Source organism: Topomyia yanbarensis, chromosome 3 (assembly GCF_030247195.1).
Source record: "Topomyia yanbarensis strain Yona2022 chromosome 3, ASM3024719v1, whole genome shotgun sequence".
Taxonomy (NCBI): Eukaryota; Metazoa; Arthropoda; class Insecta; order Diptera; family Culicidae; genus Topomyia; species Topomyia yanbarensis.
Window position 1 is genome coordinate 356,075,267 of NC_080672.1, and position 24,101 is coordinate 356,099,367.

Consider the following 24,101-nt stretch of genomic DNA (forward strand, 5'->3'; position numbering starts at 1 on the left):
ACAGCTCGATACTCTAAGCATCCGGAGGGACTGCTCTCGAGCCCTGTTCGTCTCGGACTTACTGTCTGCCAGGGTGGATTGCCCTACAATCCTCGGACGCCTCGATCTTCAAGCTCGCGTTCGAGCTCTGCGCAATAACTCTCTTCTGCGAGTCCCATTCAGGAGAACTAACTATGGGCGCCAGGGCGCTGTTACCGGACTCCAGCGTGTGTTTAACAGTGTGGCGACGGCGTTTGACTTCAACCTGACAAGGAATTCGATAAAAACTAAAATAATTCGTATTCTGAAATGTAATTAGTTTAAGTAACCACCATTGGGGCCAAGGGGTCTGTTGGTGACGGTACAACAAATAAACAAATAAACAAATAAACTTGAAATTTACGCCATGTATATGATATCAAAATGTTCGAATTTATGTGATGGACAATTTCCTAGAATATTATTCAGTTCTTTATTCAATTAACTACAATATCTTCACAAATTTGCGTATTATACAGAATTTTCCTTTATTTTTCAGTGTAACTTTTAATTTTTATAGGGAATATTGCAAACTCTAATACAAAATGTTCACATTCACGTGTCCTAGAGAACATTTCTTTATTTTCTATTGTAACTTAAAATTTTCACAATGAATATCGCATTTTTTATGCTAAAATATTGTTATTTACGAAACAGAAAAGTTTCCAAAACATTGTTTTTAGTTTTAAATTCAATGAACTACACAATATTTACAAAATCACGTATTTTACAGAACTTTTTTTTCTCCATTGGAACTTGAAATTTATGTAATGAATATCGCAACATTTTTATAACTAAATGTTCGAATTTATTTGATACTTAAGTTTGTGGAACATTGTCCGTATATTTGAATTCAATGAAATACACAATCTGCACAACATCACGTATTTTACAGAACATTTTTTTCATGGGTACCAAAATGTTTGTATATATATGGTAGCCAAGTTTGTAGAACATTGTTGATTGAATTTAATTTAATTTGAACTACAATGTTTTCAAAATAATGAAATGTTCTGTAAAATACGTGAAGATATTGTAGTTCATTGAATTAAAACCTATGAACAATCTTCTCGTAACGTGTCTATTTCGTAAATGCGAATACTTTAGCATCATAAAAAGAGATAATTATTGTGAAAATTTAAAGTTACAATGGAAAATAAAGAAATGTTCTATGGAATACGTGATTTTGTGATGATATTGTAGTTCAGTGATTTTAAAACTATGAATAATGTTCTGAAAACACGTCTAACACATAAATGCGAACATTTTGATATAATGAAATGCGATATTCATTGTGAAAATTTCAAGTTACAATGGAAAATAAAGAAATGTTCTGTAAAATACGTGATTTTGTGAAGATTTTGTAGTTCATTGAATTAAAAACTATGAACAATGCTCTTGAAAATTGTCACTCGCATATATACGAACATTTTGACAATATAATATATGCGTGTCATCGCTATGAAATTTGAATTATTTCCGAAAATTGTCATTTTCAATTAGAAATTATGAACAATCTGCCAGAAATTGGTTGCCTACATCAATCCAAAGAATTTAACATAATAATATGCGTAGGTCGTCGCGCTAGATTTTAAGTTCTTCACAAATATTGGAAATTTTGTAGTACTTGCTCCGACTTTTTTTGTCGTAAAAACATCCATCGTGGTCAAATTTAAATTTAAAACTAATTCAAAGTAATCTAAAGAGTCCAAAAATCCATTGATACCAAAATTGTCCAAATTGGTCAAGCGACTGCTGAGATACAGCGATTTGAAAATACTGTACCGACTTTTTTTGAGGCATGGTTGTTCGTGTAAATAAAACTGGCACGGTTGGAGGAGTGTAAAAGAAACTTTCCCATTTTTCTCTAGTTTCATATTTGCTTTTTTTGTGTCTTTTTCCATATCATCTAGGTTTTGCATTCTTACTATTTTCTGCATTCAATCCCATTTAACTTTTTTTTGTATAATTTGCCCCATATTTTCGTTTTTCTATTTTTACCAATCCAATCCCTGTTAAAACCTGTCCCAGTTTTTGCACTTGTATTTTGTATTTTATTTGTCCTTTTTTTAATTCTTTTTATCTTTTCACGTTTTTTCCATTTTATCCATCGTTTTATTCGTTTCTTTTGTATTTGTTTGTTTAGCTGATTTTATTAAATTTATTTAATTCATTTAACTAAACATTCATTTTCTATCATTTCTTTGTATTTTTTCATATCTTCCAATTAACTTGTTTTAGTATTTCTATATCCGCCTTTTTGCCTTTCTCAATAGAAAGGTATTGCAATTGCTCTGAAGCCCAAAAAGCAATTCCCATATTTCCTGGGGAAGATACGGGAGTCCTTGTGTACGTTATCTGAAAAATCTTATCAAATTACCTTTGTTTGGGTCCCCTCTCATTGCTCTATTCCGGGCAATGAAAAGGCCGACTCATTAGCAAAGGTGGGCGCATTAAATGGTGACATATACGAAAGACCAATCTGCTTCAACGAATTTTTTAGTATTTGTCGTCAGAGGACACTCAACAGTTGGCAAACCTCGTGGAGCAATGGGGAACTTGGACGATGGCTACATTCCATTATCCCAAAGGTATCAACGAAGCCTTGGTTCAGGGGAATGGATGTGGGTCGGGATTTTATTCGTGTAATGTCCCGACTTATGTCCAACCACTACACCTTGGATGCGCATTTGCGGCGTATTGGGCTTGCGGAGAGTAGTCTGTGCGCTTGTGACGAGGGCTATCACGACATCGAGCACGTTGTCTGGGTATGCGCCGGGTATTTGGACGCCAGGTCTCAGTTAAAGGATTCCCTTCGGGCCCGAGGTAGACCACCCAATGTCCCAGTCCGAGATATGCTGGCAAATCGTGATTTCCCCTATATGTCCCTTATTTATACTTTCATAAAAACGATAAATATCCCAATTTAGCCCCTCTCTTTTTATTTCTCGTTTTTAGAAGTTTCCTCTTGCCGTGTGGAACAGATAAGCTCCAGACTGCCACTATGTAACCGCCGTCGCCCTTATCACTACGGAATCTGAAGCGAGAGCGACTCGAGGTCCGAAGGATTCCCTTTGAAGGATTCCCCGCGGGTCCGAAGAATACCATCCGCCAATCCGACCTACTAGACCAAGCATAAGTATCCGATAAAAAATCAAATTTGTATTCCGTATTCCTAGTTTTAAGATAGTTGTAATTTCTACTCTTTGTTAAAACTATTGTCCCCCATCTTGTAAATAGAATTGTATCCCTAGTTTTAAAACATCTGTGAAATTTTTCATAAATATTTGTTCCCCCGTTTGTGTACCAAACTATATTGTTAGTTTTAAGATAACTGTAAATATTTCCTAAAAAACTATTACTATTGAATTCCTTGTTTTAAAATTTTTCATAAAAAAAAATCTTTTGCCCCCTCTCTTATATATAGAATTTTTTTTTTCTAGTCTTAAGATAGCTGTAAATTTTTTCTCGTTTATAAACAAAATATTTCAACATTGTAACCTCCTAGTTTTAAGATATTCAAAATGTAAAAACAAAAGAATTCGGCACCGCCAAGCTAACGCATTTGTGCCTATCAAATAAACGAAATGAATAAAAAAAAAAAAAAATTGCTCTGAAAACCGACTTTTTAACGGAGGCCCGGAGGGCCGAGTGACATATACCATTCGATTCAGTTCGTCGAGTTCGGCAAATGTCTGTGTGTGTGTATGTATGTGTGTATGTATGTATGTGTGTGTGTATGTGTGTGTGTATGTGACCAAAAATGTCACTCATTTTTCTCAGAGATGGCTGAACCGATTTTGACAAACTTAGTCTCAAATGAAAGGTGCAACGTTCCCATAGGCTGCTATTGAATTTCTAATGGATCCGACTTCCGGTTCCGGAATTACAGGGTGATAAGTACGAACACGCAGAAAATGTCGATTTTAATAAATTCTGCAATGAATGTATAAAGGTGAAAATTTTTCCAAAATATGACCACAAATGCTTCGATTTGTAGTATTAGGTCACTAACATCCATTCAAAGTCTATTTGGCCACATTGGCCACCATCCTCGGTTCCGGAAGCCCCGGCGGAAGTATCTAAATTCAGAATAACAGTCACATCGGTTTCTCGGAGATGGCTAGACCGATTCGACTAAACTTGGCCTCAAATGAAAGGTATTGCGTCCCCGTAAATGGCTATTTAATTTCATCCCGATCCGACTTCCGGTTCCGGAGTTACAGGTTGTGGCGTGCGATCACATAGCAAATTGTGATTCAAACCGATACTCCGATGAAAGCAAAAAAGGTAAAAATTTCGCTAAAATGTCTCTCAAACAACTTAAATTTGCTGTTCTAGGTCACCGACGGCCAACCAAACTTTCGTTGACTACATTAACCACCATAGATGGTTCCGGAAGTGCCCGGGAAAAGCGGCCATCTTTCAAAATTTACGAACTCACATCAGTTTCCCGGAAATGGTTGGGCCGATTTTCACAAACTTAGTCCCAAATGATAGCTCTATTATCCCCACAGATGTCTGTAAAATTTCGCACGGATCGCTTGTATGGTTCCGGAAATATAGACTGAACGGTCCGGTCACACATAAAATTCCCATATAAGCCGGAACTCTAATTTTTTTTTCAAAGGGGGGACCCCATGAAATTTTTTTTTCGAATTCGTATTTTTGATGCCAAACATCTTTAAAATGCATGAAACGTCGAGATTTTATGTTATCTCGAAAAAAAATTTTTTTATAAAGATCGACTTTTGGGACTGCTGATTTCGCACCTTTTTTCAGTTCAATATTACCATGGCTGTTTTTTCTTTTTCAAAATTTTAGAACTCGAATAATAATTTATTTTCCTGTGTATAGTTGTCATGTGATGTATAATAATAAAATGTAATATACGTTTTTTACGTTTTTTACGTTTTTTACGTTTTTTACGTTTTTTACGTTTTGTACGTTTTTTTACTTTTTTTACGTTTTTTTACGATTTTTACGTTTTACGTCTTTTTACGTTTTTTACGTTTTTACATTTTTATCGTCTTTTACGTTTTTTTACGTTTTTTACGTTTTTTTACGTTTTTTTACGTTTTTTACGTTTTTTACGTTTTTTACGTTTTTGCGTTTGTTACGTTTTTGTACGTTTTTTACGTCTTTTACGTTTTTGACGTTTTTTGTGTTTCTTACTTTTTTGTACGTTTTTACGTTTTTTACCTTTTTTAAGTTTTTTTACGTTTTTACGCTTTCTGCGTTTTTTACTTTTTTTAACGTTTTTTACGTTTTATGTTTTTGTACGTTTCTTACGTTTTTTGCGTTGTTTTACGTTTTCTGCGTTTTTTGCGTTTTTGACATTTTGACTTTTTTACGTTTTTTATGTTTTTTAACGTTTTTTACGTTTGTTACGTTTTTTGCGTTTTTTACGTTTTTAATTTTTTTGCGTTTTTTTACGTTTTTTACATTTGTTACGTTTTTTACATTTTTTGCGTTTTTTTACATTTTTTACGTTTTTACGTTTTTTACACTTTGTGTATTTCATACATTTCTTAAGTTTTTTACGTTTTTACTTTTTTACGTTTTTACTTTTTTCCTTTTTTACGTTTTTACGTTTTGTACGTTTCTTGCGTTTCTTACGTTTTTTACGCTTTTTACGTTTTTCGCGGTTTTTACGGTTTTTACGTTTTTTACGTTTTTTACGTTTTTTACGTTTTTTACGTTTTTTACGTTTTTTACGTTTTTTACGTTTTTTACGTTTTTTACGTTTTTTACGTTTTTTACGTTTTTTACGTTTTTTACGTTTTTTACGTTTTTTACGTTTTTTACGTTTTTTACGTTTTTTACGTTTTTTACGTTTTTTTCGTTTTTTTACGTTTTTTACGTTTTTTACGTTTTTTACGTTTTTTTACGTTTTTTTACGTTTTTTTAGGTTTTTGACGTTTTTGACGTTTTTGACGTTTTTTACGTTTTTTACGTTTTTACGTTTTTGACGTTTTTGCGTTTTTTACGTTTTTTACGTTTTTTACGTTTTTTACGTTTTTTACGTTTTTTACGTTTTTTACGTTTTTTACGTTTTTTACGTTTTTTACGTTTTTTACGTTTTTTACGTTTTTTACGTTCTTTACGATTTTGACGTTTGGTACGTTTTTTACGTTACGTTTTTTAGGTTTTTACGGTTTTTATGTTTTTTTTACGTTTTTTACGTTCTTTATGATTTTGACGTTTTTTACATTTTTTTGCGTTTTTTCGGTTCTTACGTTTTTTACGTTTTTTTACGTTTTTTTACGATTTTGACGTTTTGTGCATTTTTTACGTTTCGTTTTTACGTTTTTAGGTTTTTACGTTTTTTGTTTTTTACGTTTTTTTTGCGTTTTTTCGGTTTTTACGTTTTTACGTTTTTTACGTTTTTTACGTTTTTTACGTTTTTTACGTTTTTTACGTTTTTTACGTTTTTTACGTTTTTTACGTTTTTTACGTTTTTTACGTTTTTTACGTTTTTTACGTTTTTTACGTTTTTTACGTTTGTTACGTTTTTTGCGTTTTTTACGTTTTTAATTTTTTTGCGTTTTTTTACGTTTTTTACATTTGTTACGTTTTTTACATTTTTTGCGTTTTTTTACATTTTTTACGTTTTTACGTTTTTTACACTTTGTGTATTTCATACATTTCTTAAGTTTTTTACGTTTTTACTTTTTTACGTCTTTACGTTTTTACGTTTTTACGTTTTTACGTTTTTACGTTTTTACGTTTTTACTTTTTTCCTTTTTTACGTTTTTACGTTTTGTACGTTTTTTGCGTTTCTTACGTTTTTTACGTTTTTCGCGGTTTTTACGTTTTTTACGTTTTTTACGTTTTTTACGTTTTTTTACGTTTTTTTACGTTTTTTTAGGTTTTTGACGTTTTTTACGTTTTTTACGTTTTTTACGTTTTTGACGTTTTTACGTTTTTTACGTTCTTTACGATTTTGACGTTTGGTACGTTTTTTACGTAACGTTTTTTAGGTTTTTACGTTTTTACGGTTTTTATGTTTTTTTACGTTTTTTACGTTCTTTATGATTTTGACGTTTTTTACATTTTTTTTGCGTTTTTTCGGTTCTTACGTTTTTTACGTTTTTTTACGTTTTTTACGATTTTGACGTTTTGTACATTTTTTACGTTTCGTTTTTAGGTTTTTACGTTTTTTATGTTTTTTACGTTTTTTTGCGTTTTTTCGGTTTTTACGTTTTTACGTTTTTTACGTTTTTTACGTTTTTTACGTTTTTTACGTTTTTTACGTTTTTTACGTTTTTTACGTTTTTTACGTTTTTTACATTTTTTACGTTTTTTACGTTTTCTACGTTTTTTGCGTTTATTACGTTTTCTACTTTTTCTACCTTTTTTTACGTTTTTTAAGTTTTCTACATTTTTTACGTTTATTACGTTTATTACGTTTATTACGTTTATTACGTTTATTACGTTTATTACGTTTATTACGTTTATTACGTTTATTACGTTTATTACGTTTATTACGTTTATTACGTTTATTACGTTTATTACGTTTATTACGTTTATTACGTTTATTACGTTTATTACGTTTATTACGTTTATTACGTTTATTACGTTTATTACGTTTATTACGTTTTTTACGTTTTTTACGTTTTTTACGTTTATTACGTTTATTACGTTTATTACGTTTATTACGTTTATTACGTTTATTACGTTTATTACGTTTATTACGTTTATTACGTTTATTACGTTTATTACGTTTATTACGTTTATTACGTTTATTACGTTTATTACGTTTATTACGTTTATTTCGTTTATTACGTTTATTACGTTTATTACGTTTATTACGTTTATTACGTTTATTGCGATTATTACATTTAATAGGTTTATAATATTTATTGCGCTTAATAGGTTTTGTAACGTTTTTCAGGTTTTTTTTGCGTATTTTACGTTCTTTAGGCTTTTCATGTTATAAACGTTTTGTACGTTTTTTACGTTTTACGTTCTCCTATTGTTACATTTTGAACGATTTTAATGTTCCTTACTCTTTAACGGTTGTACATCTTTCACTGTTTGTTCGTTTGTACATTATATGTATATTTTACATCGTGTGCCGATTTTCGTTTTATGTGTGTTTTACTTTTTGACGCCTTCTCAGTTTCTTGTACCTTTATCGTTGTTTACCTTTTTATAACGATTTTTCACGTTTTTGTTTATTCTTAGGTTTTTTTTCATTTTTACGCTTTTTATGTGTAAAAGTCCAGGAACGCATGATTCCAAAATTACATGAATCCAAAAGTTCAAGAGACTGCGAGTCCACGAGTCCACGATTTCAAGTCTCGAAGAGTTCAAAAGCACCAGAGTTTCAAAGTTACAACAGTCCAGGTGTCCAGTCCAAGAGATCAAAGCTCGAGAGCCGATAAAACAACGAGTTCAACAGTGCAAAATACCTTGGATACCAGAACCGAATAAGCGTCACGGGGTCACGAATCCAAAAATTCAAGAGATTAAGAGTAATTGTGTACGGATTCTAGAGTCTATGAATCCACGTACCGAAAAGTTCAGTGCATAAATAGTGAATTGACCAACTAGGGAGTTCAAGTGTCTCATAGGTTCCAAGGGCAAGAGATCAAGAAATGCTGAGTTTTGAAACCAAAATTCAATAGCCAAAGAGTGTAAGTAGAAAGGTAGTATGGGTTTCGAATTTAAGAGTTCGAATGTCCAAACTTCAAAGAGTTAAAGATTTCAAGCATCCCGGAGCGTATGTAGTCCAAGATGAAAGAGGTCAAAAACCCAAAAGTAAAACAGTTCGTCGGTCAATTCGATATGTAGCCGCTGCATGCATTCGGCTCGTAGACTGGTTTTTTCATCTGTCTTTGGCACGCCCCATCGAATTAGCAATCACGCTGATTATCTCTTGTAGTATCCAAGGTTTCTGTGACTGTTGTTGGACGGATTCGCTGTCAAGTAAGCTGTAATTGGCCCTTCTACGATTTGTTTGATAAGTTTCTGAGCACATTCCTCGGTAATAACTTCAGTCGACAGTATCATGATTCTCTCCCGCCTTAAACCGGTTCTGTTGGACAGTCCTGCGCGAATCTTGGTCCGAAACGACGTTCGGTCTTCGTGAAGGCGATATCGGAGAAATATCGATTGTTAATGAAAACGCAGATCTTTTGGAAGACCATTCCGCCATTCGGGTGTCTCCTGGTGTGCTTCTAAATTTTTCGAAACAGGTACCACGTCTTTGTCTACGATGAGATTGGTGAGCCGTATGGAGTTGCCGTTGAAGGTCGAATGGAGAATCTTCGTTCCAAGAAACAAGTCTAAGATGTTTTTCACTTTCGATATTAACATTTGGGTCCTTGATGAAGATTTTCACGTCGTATTTTAGATACAGTTAATTTTGTCGAGACGCTAATAGACTTCATCTTTTATATTATCAAGTCTTTGGAGATTTTAATAGTCAAAAACTCAAGCTTGGACTTCAGAGATACAAAGTACCCGACAGTAAAACATTCTAAAATCCAACAACCCAAAAGTCCAAGAATCTAAGAGTCGAAGAGATCAAGAGTACTACAAATGAAATTTGTTTTAAACCTAAATGTAATAGAACAACAGTCCCATTATTTATCAAGTCTCTTTGATTCCAGAAGTCGAAAAGTTCAAGAGTTCATTTATTTGATCATCTGGTATTTCCCCGAAATGTTTAATGTATTGAGTAAGGTGAGCCCTATATGTCAACCATCGATAAAATTCGGCAAGGCTAGTTTTATTTAAGATCATTCGATTTTATAACTCATTGAAAAGAAAAGAAGCATATGATATTAAATACTGTCTGGAATAATCTAAGCTTGCAGGGACGCGGCGGAGTTTTCGCGCTGAATCTCTTCCAACAATATCTTATGGTAGTCTCCGGCAATCCAACCTTCGATTCCGAACAGAACTGAAATATAATATCGGAGAGTAAAATGAATGTTCCAAAAGTGATGAAATCGGTTGTTTTACCTGCAGCTATCGCGAAAATAGCTATGACAGGAAGGTAGCTATCGTCACGCACCCACAGGAATTGGAATGCAAACACTATTGCAAAAATAAGTACGACCATTTGGGCAACGATGAACACTTTGAATATCCGGATGAGCCCAGGACGTCGCTGTAGTGATTAAACAAAAAACCTTGTTAAACTTCACAACGATCAAAAATCATCCACAGGTCTACCTTACCGTGTACACTCCAACAATCAGCAGCACAGCTAAGCAAACGTTGGCTAGACCTGGTCCCAGCGGTATCAGTAAATCTACCAACAAATCAAGCATTTTTTTTAGCATGCAGGTTGGCTAACTTCGACCACAACTTACTTGGTGAGCGCGCATTGGCAGTATCATCATCGGCAAGTTTATCGAGAAATCCGTTCGAAGTGAAGTCGGCCAGCAGATCGATCACAATGAAAATGTTTACTCCGGCAAAGAAGTAGCACAGCGTACGGTGGACTTCGCTGGCACAGCTACCGAAACGAGCAGTGTGATGACGGAACATTGCCGCTAATACAACAGGAAACCTTGGGGGTGAAGCGAGAAGTCAGAGCTTGGGATTTCGTTTAGAAGTTGTAAGCGAATAGAATAGGAAAGAAGATAGACGTGGTCAAGCGCAGGCACAGAAGGACAAGCTAGCGATTAGTGCGTCGAGAACTGGTTTGCAAGTGGCGAGAAAACCAAGAGGGTGAATTTTTTAACCCTAATTTTTAAATCTATTAACCTTCGGATCTCTTGAATTAGTCTACTCTTAATTTCGTTCATTTGGATTACATAACTTTTGGAATCTTACAATCTTGAACTTTTGGACTTTTGATTCTTGGATTATTAAGTTAATGGACCTCAGAACGATTTAATAAGACTCTGAAACATAGGATGTACAGAAATTACACTTTTTTCACGTTCTTAAAATACAGGAGAAATAGTGTTGGGCCGAGATGGCTTCCTTGTGGAAAGCAATATTTAATCGTTTAATTCTGGTGGTTTTTATCGAGAAAATAACGAAGCTTATACGTAGTTGTCCATTAAAACCGAGCTTGTGTAGTTTGGTGTATAATCTATCGGGGAATACGTCAAGTGCATATGCAGATAAAATATCAGCTCGATTAGTTTTGATTCGGAACTGAGTTACGAGATCCCCCAATAATTATCGATGTTCGATTTGTTTCTCTTTTTGTGGACTGGGTAACATCGCTGGGCCCACTGATAAAAATAAAGTACCCAATACGAGTACCAGAAATACCCCATTTAATGTTTAGCTTCCAGATATTACAAATGGATGAAATACTACTCACTAATTGTTGAACAACTTTTCGGTGTTTTAGAGTTTTGAACGGGTAAATAGCCCTGTCAAGTAGTATTAATTAAATATCAATGTTGGATACTTTTGTGGCCATTCACGGAATAGTTCGAGTTCCTAGAATTAGTAAATTTTGGTCGCCCCATTATGCCCAATGAGATGGAGGGATTTTGCCGGGGCGATAGCCTCGTGGTCCGGTTCCTATTAAGGGGCCCGTATTTGTACCTGAGATTAAAACTGAATAAACGAAAAGTTTCAGTGTTCATAAGGAAATGTGCCTTTGTTAAAATTTAAGCGTTCTTAAAGAATGTACAAGCTCAAAAAACCGAGTTTTGTTGCATGAATCGACAGAATACACTACAAAATATTCAGAAGCTGAATCAAAGTATTTTCGAAGAAAGCAATACAGCGCCGAACAGGAATGCGAGCGCACGGACGAAGTATCCGTCCTCTTTCGCGTTCGCTTCTTTATAGGTGGTTGCTTTGGGGACACATGGTACGATTGTAATTAAGTGAATATTTTTTCCTGTTAGGTCCGCATGTGCACTCAGGTTTTTTTACGCGGTTTTAGTTGAGCGGTATTTTTAAGCGCTTTTTTACGCGGATTTTGAAATTTACGCGGTTTTCGTTTACGCGGATTTTGAAATTTACGCGGTTTTCATTTACGCGGCCTGTATCCCCCGCGTAAAAAAACCTGAGTGTATTAGTTTTGTAACCGTTTGTGGTATGGCATAGGATAACGGTTTGCTGTTTATGATTATAGGTGCTTCTACACATGCATACATCTACATCATACGAGACAAGTAATACTAATAACGTTCAACTCCTTAGCCGAGGTAGAAAGCTTTATGACTCATTCGTTTTCGAGCTCTCCATCGAGACAGAAGTCATTTTTTTCCAGTTCATAGCGCGGATCATGAATTGCATAAAGTGTAAACAATTGGGTCACACAGCCACCCATTGTAGCAATAAGGCCCGATGTGGAAAATGCGGTGAGAACCATGTGGATGATTCGTGCAGTAAGAATGCTGAGAAGTGTCCTTACTGTGCAGAGAATCTGCATGATATCTCGGCATGTCCCGCGTACAAACTACGCGGGGATAAACTAAAACGTTCCCTTGCGGGACGATCTGAACGTTCTTTCGCAGAAATTCTAAAGAAAGCTACGCCACCAACCTCAACAAACATCTATGCTCACTTGCTTCATGACGAGGGCGAGGCTGGTGACCCACAAGAGGGAACATCTACTAGGGTGCCTAGAAGTTATAGGAACATTTCCTCTCCTAAAGTTCCTTGTAAAGGCCAGAAGGTGTCCCTAGACGGGGCTCAAGTCAAGAAAGTGACATTTCTTGGTAGTGTTGCAACCAAGTCGAAGCAAGTAGCTCCTGGTTTCGGAGGATTAAACTCAGAGAAGGAGTTCCCAGCACTTCCCGGAACATCAAAAATCCCAAGTGTTCCTCTGTTTCAGTTCGAGAATAATCGCGGCACTGGAATTATCAAACTCTCGGACATTGTGAACTGGATAATAAAAACTTTCAATATAACTGATCCTATTAAAAATCTTATGTTAGCATTTCTCCCTACAGTGAGATCATTTTTGAAGCAGTTGACCGCTAAATGGCCCCGCCTTTCAGCGATTGTATCCTTCGATGGCTAACTTATCGAACGAGGTCACGGATTGGATCACTGTTCTACAGTGGAATTGCAGAAGTATCATCCCGAAAATCGATTCCTTCAAAATTTTAATAAATAATTTGAGTTGCGATGCATTTGCATTATGTGAAACTTGGTTAACTTCCGACGTAGATCTCAACTTCCACAACTTTAATATTATTCGCCTGGATCGAGACACCCCCTATGGAGGAGTGCTTTTGTGCATCAAAAAGTGCTATTCCTTCTACAGAATTAACCTTCCCTCGATAACAGGTATTGAAGTTGTCGCTTGTCAAGTAACAACCAAAAAGCCCCCGAACACCGCGATTGGGCACCGACGGCTACAAGACATCTTAGAATCCCTGCCCGCACCTCGACTAGTTTTAGGAGACTTTAACTCTCACGGTACAGTATGGGGTTGCCTCTATGATGATAACCGGTCTTCCTTAATTCACGATCTTTGCGATAACTTCAATTTGACAATTTTAAACACGGGTGAAATGACATGGTCCTGTTCCTCCAGCGCGCCCGAGCGCCTTAGACTTGTCCCTCTGCTCAACATCGCTGCGGTTAAATTGCACGTGGAAGGTAATCCCTGATCCCCACGGCAGCGACCATCTGCCGATCGTAGTCTCAATCAATAACGGCTCAAGGCCATTAAAATCAATCAATATTTCGTATGACCTCACACGAAATATCGATTGGAAGAGCATGCTGCCGCGATATCCGACAACATCGAATCTACCCGAAAACTTCCTCCGGAGCAAGAGTACAGCTTTTTGGCTGGCTTGATTCTCGACAGTGCGAATCACTAATAGAAGATACAAAAACGCTCTCCTAATCCGTGGTAGGACAAAGAGTGCTCAGACGTGTACCAAGAAACGTAGTTACTGGCGCCGGTTCGTTGACGGACTAACGAGAGAAACATCGAGCACTCTTTGGGGCACGGCCCGGTGTTTGTGAAACCGAAACAGTATTAACGAGAGTGCAGAATATTCAAACCGTTGGATATTCGATTTCGCCAAGAAGATTTGTCCGGATTCCGCCCCGGCACAGAAGATTTACCGCACCGCGTCCCCTCACGAAACGAAACACCTTTTTCGATGGTGAAGTTCTCACTTACTCTCTTGTCAGGTAACAATAAAGCTCCAGGGTCAGACAGAATCAAATTCAACTTGTTGAAGAATCTGCCAGACTCTGCCAAGAGACGCTTGTTGAACTTATGTAATAAGTTTGTCGAGGCTAACATTGTCCCACACGATTGGAGACAAGTGAAGGTCATCGCCATCCAAAAACCAGGAAAACCAGCCTCCGACCACAATTCGTATCGTCCGATCGCAATGCTATCCTGTATCCGAAAGTTGTTCGAGAAAATGATCCTATTCCTCCTCGACAATTGGGTCGAAGCAAATGGCTTACTGTCAGATACACAATTTGGCTTTCGCAAAGGCAAAGGGACGAACGATTGTCTTGCGTTGCTCTCAACCGAAATTCAAATGCTAGCAAAGAGCAGATGGCATCAGTGTTCCTAGATATTAAGGGGGTTTTTGATTCAGTTTCGATAAACATTCTTTCAGAGAAGCTGCACCAGCATGATCTTTCAGCGACTTTAAACAACTTTTTGCTAAACTTGTTGTCAGAAAGGCAAATGCATTTTTCGCATGGTGATTTATCGATATCAAGATTTAGCTACATGGGCCTTCCCTAGGGCTCATGTCTAAGCCTCCTGTTATACAATTCTTCTTACAATCCCAATCGTGTACATTTCATAAATACTTCTGAATCTACTGTTTTCTTCGACACATCCATGAAAGACGAGATTTGTGGAATTCCGTACCACATACGCCTGCATGTGGTCCCAAACATTTTTTATAATAAATTCCGAGAAGTCGACTGTTCTAAGATGTTTTACACCGATGGATTACTGGCTTCGGTATTTTCAATCAAAAGTTCACCGCCTCCTACAAACTCAGTGACCCTGCTTCAGTTTACGCCGCAGAACTAGCTGCCATTCAGTATACCCTTGGAGTCATTGAAACATTACCCGCAGGCCATTACTTTATCGTTTCGGATAGCCTCAGTTCCATTGACGCTATTCGCTCGATGAAACATGGAAAGCACTCCTCGTATTTTTTGGGGAAAATACGGGAGCTACTGAGTGCTTTATCTGACAACTCTTTCCAGATTACCTTGGTGTGGGTCCCTTCTCATTCCGGGCAATGAGAAGGCGGCTCTTTAGCTAAGGTGGGTGCCCTAGAAGGTGACGTTTATGGAAGACCAATTTGCTTCCACGAATTTTTCAGTATTACTCATCGGAGAACTCTCGAAAGTTGGCCAACTTCGTGGAGCAGTGGGGAGCTAGGAAGGTGGCTACATTCGATAATCCCTAAGGTATCGACGAAACCTTGGTTCAAGGGGATGGATGTAGGTCGTGACTTCATTCGTGTGATGTCCCGACTAATGGCAAACCATTACACGCTGGATGCACATCTCCGGCGTATTGCGCTCGTGGATAGTGGTATCTGCGCTTGTGGTGACGGCTATCACGACATCGAGCACATTGTCTGGGCGTGCACCGAGTACAGTTCCGCCAGATCTCGGCTAATGGATACCCTGCGGACCCGAGGAAGACGAACCAACGTCCCGGTTCGAGATGTGCTGTCAAGCCGCGATGTCCTCTATATGTCCCTTTTATACACCTTTGTAAAAACCATCAATATACAAATCTAACCGCCCCTTCTTATTTTCCTTATCATTCTCAGAACCCTCTTCCACCTGTATCAAAGCATCTCTATCGAATGAGCCAACAAACAAGGCACCTATAGCACGAACATCACACGCTTAACTCGAAATGTAGCCGATCCACATCTGAGCCGTACTACGAAATCGTCTGGAGAAACCCCTGCCATCTTGAGGAGGACCACCCGGTGTCCCAGTACATGATTCTTCCTGATGAAGGCCACCCGTCCATCCGTTGATCTCCCGATGCCTGAAACTGAAATAATTTTCTCTCCCTGCCATCTTTGTCTACCCTCTTTCCCCAGACTCCTATACCCAGAATTAACACCCCTACCCCCCACCCCAAATATCTTCCCAAAGCATTTAGCTCTTCCTGTCTCTTCTATTTCTAACTATTATATTCTATAATCTCGTTGAAAATGCCCAACTCCACTATTATTACTCTAAAAATAATTACGATTCTTTACAAAATTCAATTATGCCCTCTAGTTATTCCTACTTTTAAGATAGTCGTAAAAATTGTCTCCCTTAGTTAAACATTATTTGCTCCAATAATCTCACTGATAAAAATGTCAAACCATATTGCCATAAAAACAAAATGACCCCCCTAATCTTACCCCCTTGTATAGATATTAGACCGGCAACAATTTTGACTTTTTTTTCGGAACACGGTTAAATCAAACGGTAATTGGCTTCACATACCACTTGTCAAATATGAGCTTTTTTTGAAAACTCTAATTCACTCACAAGAGTTTTCAAGTTTGTATGTGAATATATATGATAAATAGGCAATTGAAACAATAAATTCAGTACAAAATGCCAGTATCATCTTGTGCATCCCAAAATCTGCAGATATATAGCTTAAGGTGTAAAGATCAACATTGCCGAAGACTGCAAATTGATCCGATTTTTCAGTAAAAAGATATTCTCTTATAAAGTTTGGTGTTGCCTCTCTTTCTCGCACATGCGTAGAATAGGAAATTTCAAAAAAATTGGTTGGTCTTCAAAATTAAATAACTTTTTATGGGAACCTCTAATCAATATGCGATTTTCAACAAAGCTATTCGTTATAAAATAAGCTACACGATAAAAAGTTTTGAGGTACGCAGAGTTACTGTAATTTTTTTTATTGGAATTTAAGTTTTTATTTCCGAGTTGCCATATATATTACTATAGAAACTTGAAACCTCTTATGGGTGAACTAGAGCTATCGGAAAAAGCTCATATTTTGCATATGATTATCATTACCAATTACCATTCGAATTAGCAGTGTTCCGAAAAAAAAGTCAAAATTGTTGCCGGTCTAATAGATATATAAGATAGCTATAAAATCTCATTAGTTTCATTTAAAAAAATCAATATGTAATCCCCTAGTTTTAAGTAATTTAAAATGTAAAACAAAACAAAATTGGCACCTTTAAGCTAACGCAAACGTGCCTTATCAAATAAACGAATTGAATAAAAAAAGCTTTATAACGAAGAACAACGTGCAATATGACGTCGAATATGGAAAGATCAAAACTAAGATCCTGGTAACTTGTTTAGCGGAGCTTTCGATAAGTGCTCCGTTCGAATATAGTGGTCCAGCAGTTTTTCCATCAGTTTCAGAAGTGTTTTTGTCAAACTAATAGGTCTAATGGCCATGGGTACTGTCAAGTCTTTTTTACCTGTTTTTGGAATAAATATTACCCTAACTTCTCTCCAGTTTATTGCTGTGTGCCCAAGCATAAGATTGGAGTTCAGTATGTTTAGTAGATCCAGAAGAATTATGCTTGCCGATTTTTGTAGAAATATTGGAAGAATGTTGTCAGGCCGTGGGGGATTTGTGGGGTTCGATGCTGTTGATAGCCTATTTAATTAGAAATGGTGTGAAAATCCGACAGGCCAGTTTCTGTGATGCCTCACAAGTCCTGTTAGGCCAGAGTTCATCACAATCGTGACCTGTCGAATCCTCGTCTTTCGCAACCGACCCAGAAAAGTGGGTGTTCATTAGAACATCCAATGTTTCACTGTACTCAATCGTGAGAGAACCATCGCCCTTTTTCACTTGCCCTAGGCCATTTCTGTGATCCTTTGATAAGGCTTTTTGAATGCGAACTGCCTCTGGAAAGTTTCCGATGTTCTCACAAAACTCGCGCATTAATAGTTTCTTAGCCTTTCTCAATTCAGTGTTGTATAAACTTGGTCAAACTACAGGACCGCTCTTACCAAATTTGGTAAGAGCGATCCTGTAGTTTGACCGGTTACCAATGATTTTCGCTTTATTGAACAGGCGCCTAGCTTCCTTCCTAAGTGTTGCTAGATTTTCGTTCCACCAAGGAACATCACGACATACAGACATTGTAGGCTGTTATGATCCTCTTTTGTAGGTCGTTTGCCGCATTGTTCAGATCTGCCGGAGATTGGATCTTACTCTCCGTTTTTTCGACTGTTCCAGGTGTGAGCGGAATACACACTAATTTGTTTTCCTTATTTTCATGTGTTTTGTATTGTGAGTTTACTGGCTTCTATTGCGAACATTATATGTCTGTGATCCGACAGAATAGGTTCGTCAGAAACGTGTCAACTCTTTATCTTTTCCGTTGTTTGAGCGCTGCATAACGTGAGGTCCAGTACTTCACTCCTAACTGCGGTCATAAATGTAGGTTTAACTCCCTTCTTACATGCATTGACATCATTTGATGACAAGTATTCACCTCTGCTTCTGCAGTACTTTATGAGGGCATCGATTTCAGAAGGTGGTACTGCATCCGCATCGCCAGGGAAGTAGGCAGATGCGATCATAATCTCGTTTTTCCGTAGCCGTCGGGGCCTCAACTGTTATTGCGACGACGTCTCGTTGAATGAATGCAGTAATTGTTGAGAATTTACTGCTCTGTTTTCAACACTGCAGATCTTGGAGTTGGCTGGTCGTTACAACATACTATCTTGTGAGCTGAGGAATTTAAGTCAAAGATTTTGTGCCTTTTTGCTCACGGCTCCTGTAGTAGAGCATTGTCTAGTCGCTCTTTGGTGAACCTCCGGGCAAGGACGCTAGGGGCACCTTTTTCATGGTGAAGGTTCGCTTGAATGCAGCGAATGCTGCTCATTTTTTCGTTGTTTCTTTACCGTCGATTTTTGGGGCCAATGCTTCGTCTTCTTTATTGTACCGACGATTAGGCACAGGCCGTGTGCTGTTCGCCGTTCCAGTGGCCTTTTATGGTCAAGTATTTGCTGTTGATCCTGCCGTTTGTGCACCTTCGCCTACAGAGGGCTTTCGACCCTGTCCTTGCGTAGCAGTTCGTGAGCCGCATACGGTAGGGTGCTTTTGTGTATAGCTTGTGAGACGGGCTGCCACCGATGCTCTCGTTACCGTTGCTGCAGGCTTGCTGTGTTCAGAAGTCCGTCGTGAGGTGCTCCGTGTTGAGTCACCCACAGAAGCTTTTACAATCCATGCGTGCCTAGAACTTCCACGTTCAGCGAAAACTAAGCCCTCCTTCAACTGGCGCATTCTAACCTTTCCGAATACGTAGTTCAGTTCGTTGTGTTGGGAGATTATCAGTTTCACTGTAGCCTCATCTACCGCCAACAGGAGCTCTACCGTTTTGAGGACCGTAGTTCTCTTCACGACCCTCCAGCATTCTGTGCAGAAATTGTCGTTCTGATTCTGCACCAGGCGGAGAATGCTTCCATCGGACCTTTCGATGCTGTCGGGGAAATACCCGATGTAAAGCGCTTGTTTTAGAATCTGCGACGCTTCAACGGCTTCCAATGAAGAGCCTTACCAGGGCTTGATCGCAGCTGTGGCATCCTGCAGACACTGAGTTGTATCTTTGTCTACACAAACCGAGATCCTGAGAAATGATTGTTCGATTTATTCCCAAAGGCCGACGCTCAAGCTATGAAGAATCGAAGAGATATCACCCATCTGCATAAGTTTTCTTCTAATATCATTGAAATGGCGAATCGATCATCATATCAGGAACGTGTGCTTAATTGAGTATCTTCTGCTCAAAATGACGAAAGGCCTTCTCGTTCAAGCAATCTAGCTTGAAGTAACGCGCGGACATGGAGAATCTGCATGTATCTCGGGTTGAATAAACGCAATGCTTAGTAACCGCATTCTTTGCTCGTCATTGAGTCAGGCAGAGATAAGGAAGTTGGGTAATTGCGGATCTCCTCAGGATGGCGTTCTGTCACCTGGTTGCAACGGCTTGTTGAGGGAATTCAATGAGATTGGATTTCAAACCAACGGGTTTGCTGACGATTACCAAATACTAATTCCTGGATTTTGCATCGGAACAATCTTTGACTTCAGCTGTCGAACAGTGATGTCCACGAAATAAATTATCCGTTAATCCAAACAAATCTCCAATGATTCTATTCACTAAGGAGCGAATTTCAGGGACTCGTGTCTTGCAATTCGTTGACTCTGCTCCAAACAATTTCGCTGGATAATGGCTTAAGCAGTTCTTGTTCAGCTTAGTTTCTCGTATTTAAGGTTTGTTCAGCTTTCATTGTTTGTTGAATGAGCTACAGAACTAGTCTGCACACATTGAGTTCAGAGGCAAGAAAGCGTACATGTGCTTCGCGCAGTGCAGACGAACTTTCGGGAAAATTATCAAAGCCACATTTATCTATGCATTTATATGACAATTACATGTCCAGTACTGACATCCGGGGGCCTTATGTGGTGGTAGAATGGGGAGCTGGTGATAACCTAAAGATGCTTAAAGCTCAACCATCTACAAAGTATGGTGCCCACGGCATTGACGATACATTCAACTGCGGTTATTAGATGATGATGATGATGATGATGGTCCCACCTCATACCCCCACAAAGGTGTGAGCTGAACGAGTTATCTAGAAGATAATTAATATTTTAAATCATGACAAGACCAGTTAACAAAAAAACGGACTGGTTCAATTTACAGACATAGCCTTTCCTTCAAATGAACGTAACCAGATATATTTCGAATATTCCATCAACAACGAGGGTCCATCAAGAAAATTTCCATTCCGGGAAGATACTTGATAGAATCGGGAATTTCCATTCCGGGAAGATACTTGATAGAATCGGGAATTGAACCCAATAGCTTCCATTTCTGATAATTCTCTGTAAGACTCCTCCCGCCTGACCAAGACATCGGTGAGTCACATCTAAAGATTAAGCCTCAACATATTTAAATTAAACAAAAAGTATTATCATGTACATATAGACTGTTGATTGCTAATCTTTGGAACAGTAACCATGTTGATCTTGCACCACTCATACACGACCGTGGTCACACAAGGTTTCATACGGCCAAGAAATTCTTGTCGCCAGGGATATTACACTCACATGCTACTCGAAAGGAGTGGTTGTGTGGCTGTATTGAGAGACAACAAAAGCATGTGGCCTGATACATTGAGGGCTCTCTGATGGAGGAATATGGTGGTGTCTACTGTCGTGAAAGGAGATTGGAACAGTCTCTCTCTGGCTAGGTAGATGCTGTACTGTCTTCCAAACAGAAATCTTCGCGATTAAGTGAGAGATACAATCGGCTCTTTAACAGAGCTTATCCAGCAAAGGTATAATCTTCTGCTCCGAAAGTCAAAGAAATGAACTTAGGATTGACAATATGTACTATCATTCTCGTTGAGATGCTCGACATTCTAGTAATGAATAGGCCGATGAATTGGCCATAGCAAGCGCAATGATTGACTTTGTTTGTCCTGAACCAATTTTGGGCTTCAACCGAGTACGGCACATATTGACGCAATCTACAAACTTGTCAAACACCTTTTTTGGAAAACCCGTGCCCAGTCAATTCGAAAAACTTGTTACTTTTCGAAATAGCACTGTTGCATGCTGATCAGAACTTCAGCCGAACTCAATTATCACAAGGCTGCTATTCAGCGCGCTGAGCCATTTTCATGTGATCTTTGTGAATCCGACGACGGAACGCAGGTGTGATTTTAAGTTTTCGGTTGTCGTGACATAGACGAAACAGTTTGGGCGACTTACCTACTGTTTGATTTTGTGCTGATAACGAAAACGTTACATTTACCAAAACAAAAAGCATTGCGAGTTATTTTGTGCTTGTTTGCTTCCTTTTCTATTTTTAGTAAGTCTCTTTTAACAACAATCAGTAAACTGAAAGAAATCTTCGGCCACCATTCATACATTATTAAAGCCTGTTAAAGTTCCATCCGACAAACGGTCGAGTTTGATTTCCGATTTTCACCGCCCAATCAGTCTGTGTGGAAGTACTTTCAACGAAACAACTGTTGAATGTCTCAAATACAACATCTTTATTTCGTTATTCACAGGCATCGTTTTCTGTGCCCACCACTCACAACTCCTCCCGTCACAACCTGTCTGCAACAATGGTGCGAAGCAGGCTGGCACAATCACAGCTCCTGCTGTACCACCTTCTCGTCGTAATGCTGAACGTCCACTCGGACTACGTACAGTAGAAACAGAGCCAGACAGATCAGGATGAAAATAGCTCCCAGCTGCACGTAGCTGAATATTTTAACAGCTTTCACCAGAACGGGTCGTCTCTGAAAGCGACACGAAGAACCAATTCCAATTAGAATAGTTTGCCGGCGTCTGTTCAGACTGAGTAAAAGACACTTACCAACAATATTCCAACTATCAGCGCCGCCACGGAAATCAGATTAGCCAAGCATGTGCCAATAATAATAATGTTTGTACCTAATGGTTGTGGTAAAAATATTAACAGATGTGAACAGGAAGCATTTTTTGAGGCTTACTTGTGGGCAGGTTAGCGATTGGAAACAATTTTGCGGCAATCGTCACAAACGTCACGAATAGACAAATAGCAAAACTATACAGAAATACCCGATGAAGCCGGTTGTAAGACATTTTTACTTGATTGTTGTTTTTTGGTAGCACTATAATAGAATGCAGAAGGCTCACGCACGAAATTCACGATTTTCATCGCTATCCGGTTGGTAGCATTGCTTGTCAAAGCCGACGAGAGCGAATTTTGCTTTCGAGTTCAAGCAATGTAAACAAATCTCGCACAGCACAGCCGTTAACCGGAGCATGCCGGTTGGGGTGTTACGTAGCGTGCGATAGATGCCGGGCATGCGGACTGTACGACTCTCTCAATAAACATTTCTCACTATACAAAAAGGATTCCAATAGTCGACATATAAACTAATTGAAATAGTAACGGGTTTGTTCGCTTCAATGCAGCAAAGTAATATGAAAATACACAATCGTCTTCTTCATAGTTGAAAGTGCACAATATTTGTACATTACAGCAGATTAAAAGAAAAAGGCCAAACACGAGTTTTTAACAATTTTGAAGAATTACAAAGGGGCTAATCGAGCTCCTCACTGACAATAATAGAACACCTCACCTTCCACTAAACGCTCGTTCAATTTCACCATGGCGACGAAACAAAGTTTGTATACATCGCACATTCTCTTCAGCTCGCCTTACCTGCTAGCGGCTCTGTTTTGATACTGTTTCTGCTCCCCACGCGGTTCTTCACTAACACACCGTAAGCGGTAAAAAGCCGAAACGCACAAACACTAGCACCGGCGGATGCAAACAAAATCAACACATTTATAATACCGTTTGTTAATGGTTCTAAAAATACCAACCGTTGACTAATGTGCAGCTATGCGGCTGTCACTTCTTCGGTCGAAATTTGCGAAGTAATATATTCGAATGATTTTCTGCTATAGTCAGTAAACAGTAAGGATTTGGTACTTAAACCTATAATATTCTAGCGAAACTTTGCCGGACCTACCGAATCCCAATGAAATAATGTGTAAAACTTACCGAAACAAAGGAGGATCACTAATTAAACAGGGAACTTCGATATTACATCTGAACTTCTGATCCGCGCATATTGATCGACTGCGTTGTACTAAAAAGCACACACGCTCACTACGGCAGTCATGCTATGGTGTTTGAAAGAATGATTGAGAATGACACAGCCAGTCACTGACGATGAACGAAGCTGCCGTGATGATGATCCCGAATGGTTTACTTTGCGCACTTGGAGAATGGGTCTCGCTCGATCGAGAAGCGCATGGATAATTCACGTACACATAAAGTACAGACGCTTCACACACAGACGAGCGATGATTGGTTTTTTTTGCTGAATAAACAATTGATCAGTGAGCTGAGTTTATGTGATCTGCCGTGATGCTAGTCTTTAAGGGTTTTATAGAATCATTTTCATGGTACCTAGTTATGTTGTTTGCAGATGTTTGTTCCGTTTAGAATTTGGGCGCTTCATTTAAATTACTGTAGCGTTTCTAGTTATCATAGTGAGAAAATAATGATAACGTTTTTGATTTGAGCAGGACAGCCCGGTCAAACCATTCGGAAATTGATTCAGAATTCTGAATGGATTCTGTACTGTACGAGACCAATTAGAATCGG

The 24,101-nt window shown here is 38.2% G+C and overlaps 2 protein-coding genes across 7 annotated transcripts in view; both read right to left on the minus strand.

Annotated features, from left to right (window-relative positions):
- The window catches only part of LOC131689859 (uncharacterized), a 51,286-nt gene extending 27,614 nt beyond the window's left edge, over nucleotides 1-23,672 (minus strand). For 2 of the 6 annotated variants that reach the window (XM_058975204.1, XM_058975202.1), the window contains exon 1: nucleotides 23,493-23,672. The gene's annotated coding sequence lies outside the window, so the exon portion shown is untranslated. The remainder of the gene's footprint in view (nucleotides 1-23,492) is intronic. The other 4 variants (XM_058975203.1, XM_058975201.1, XM_058975200.1 and 1 more) reach the window with 4 other exon arrangements.
- Nucleotides 21,961-22,656, minus strand: LOC131689861 (uncharacterized). Its single transcript, XM_058975205.1, has 3 exons — nucleotides 22,450-22,656; nucleotides 22,314-22,390; nucleotides 21,961-22,236 (listed from the first exon to the last, which is right to left on the minus strand). Exons 1-3 carry the CDS (start codon nucleotides 22,559-22,561, stop codon nucleotides 22,084-22,086), a joined length of 342 nt encoding a protein of 113 aa, XP_058831188.1. The 5' UTR covers nucleotides 22,562-22,656; the 3' UTR covers nucleotides 21,961-22,083.
- Nucleotides 23,673-24,101: the final 429 nt, after the last annotated feature.

Excerpts from the sequence above, each read along its gene's own strand:
- LOC131689861 (XM_058975205.1), bottom strand. The coding sequence starts at position 22,561 with ATGTCTTACAACCGGCTTCATCGGGTATTTCTGTATAGTTTTGCTATT. Across the intron at positions 22,391-22,449 it reads AATCGCTAACCTGCCCACAA|GTACAAACATTATTATTATT; the intron begins GTAAGCCTCAAA and ends CACAACCATTAG. Across the intron at positions 22,237-22,313 it reads TGATAGTTGGAATATTGTTG|AGACGACCCGTTCTGGTGAA; the intron begins GTAAGTGTCTTT and ends TGTCGCTTTCAG.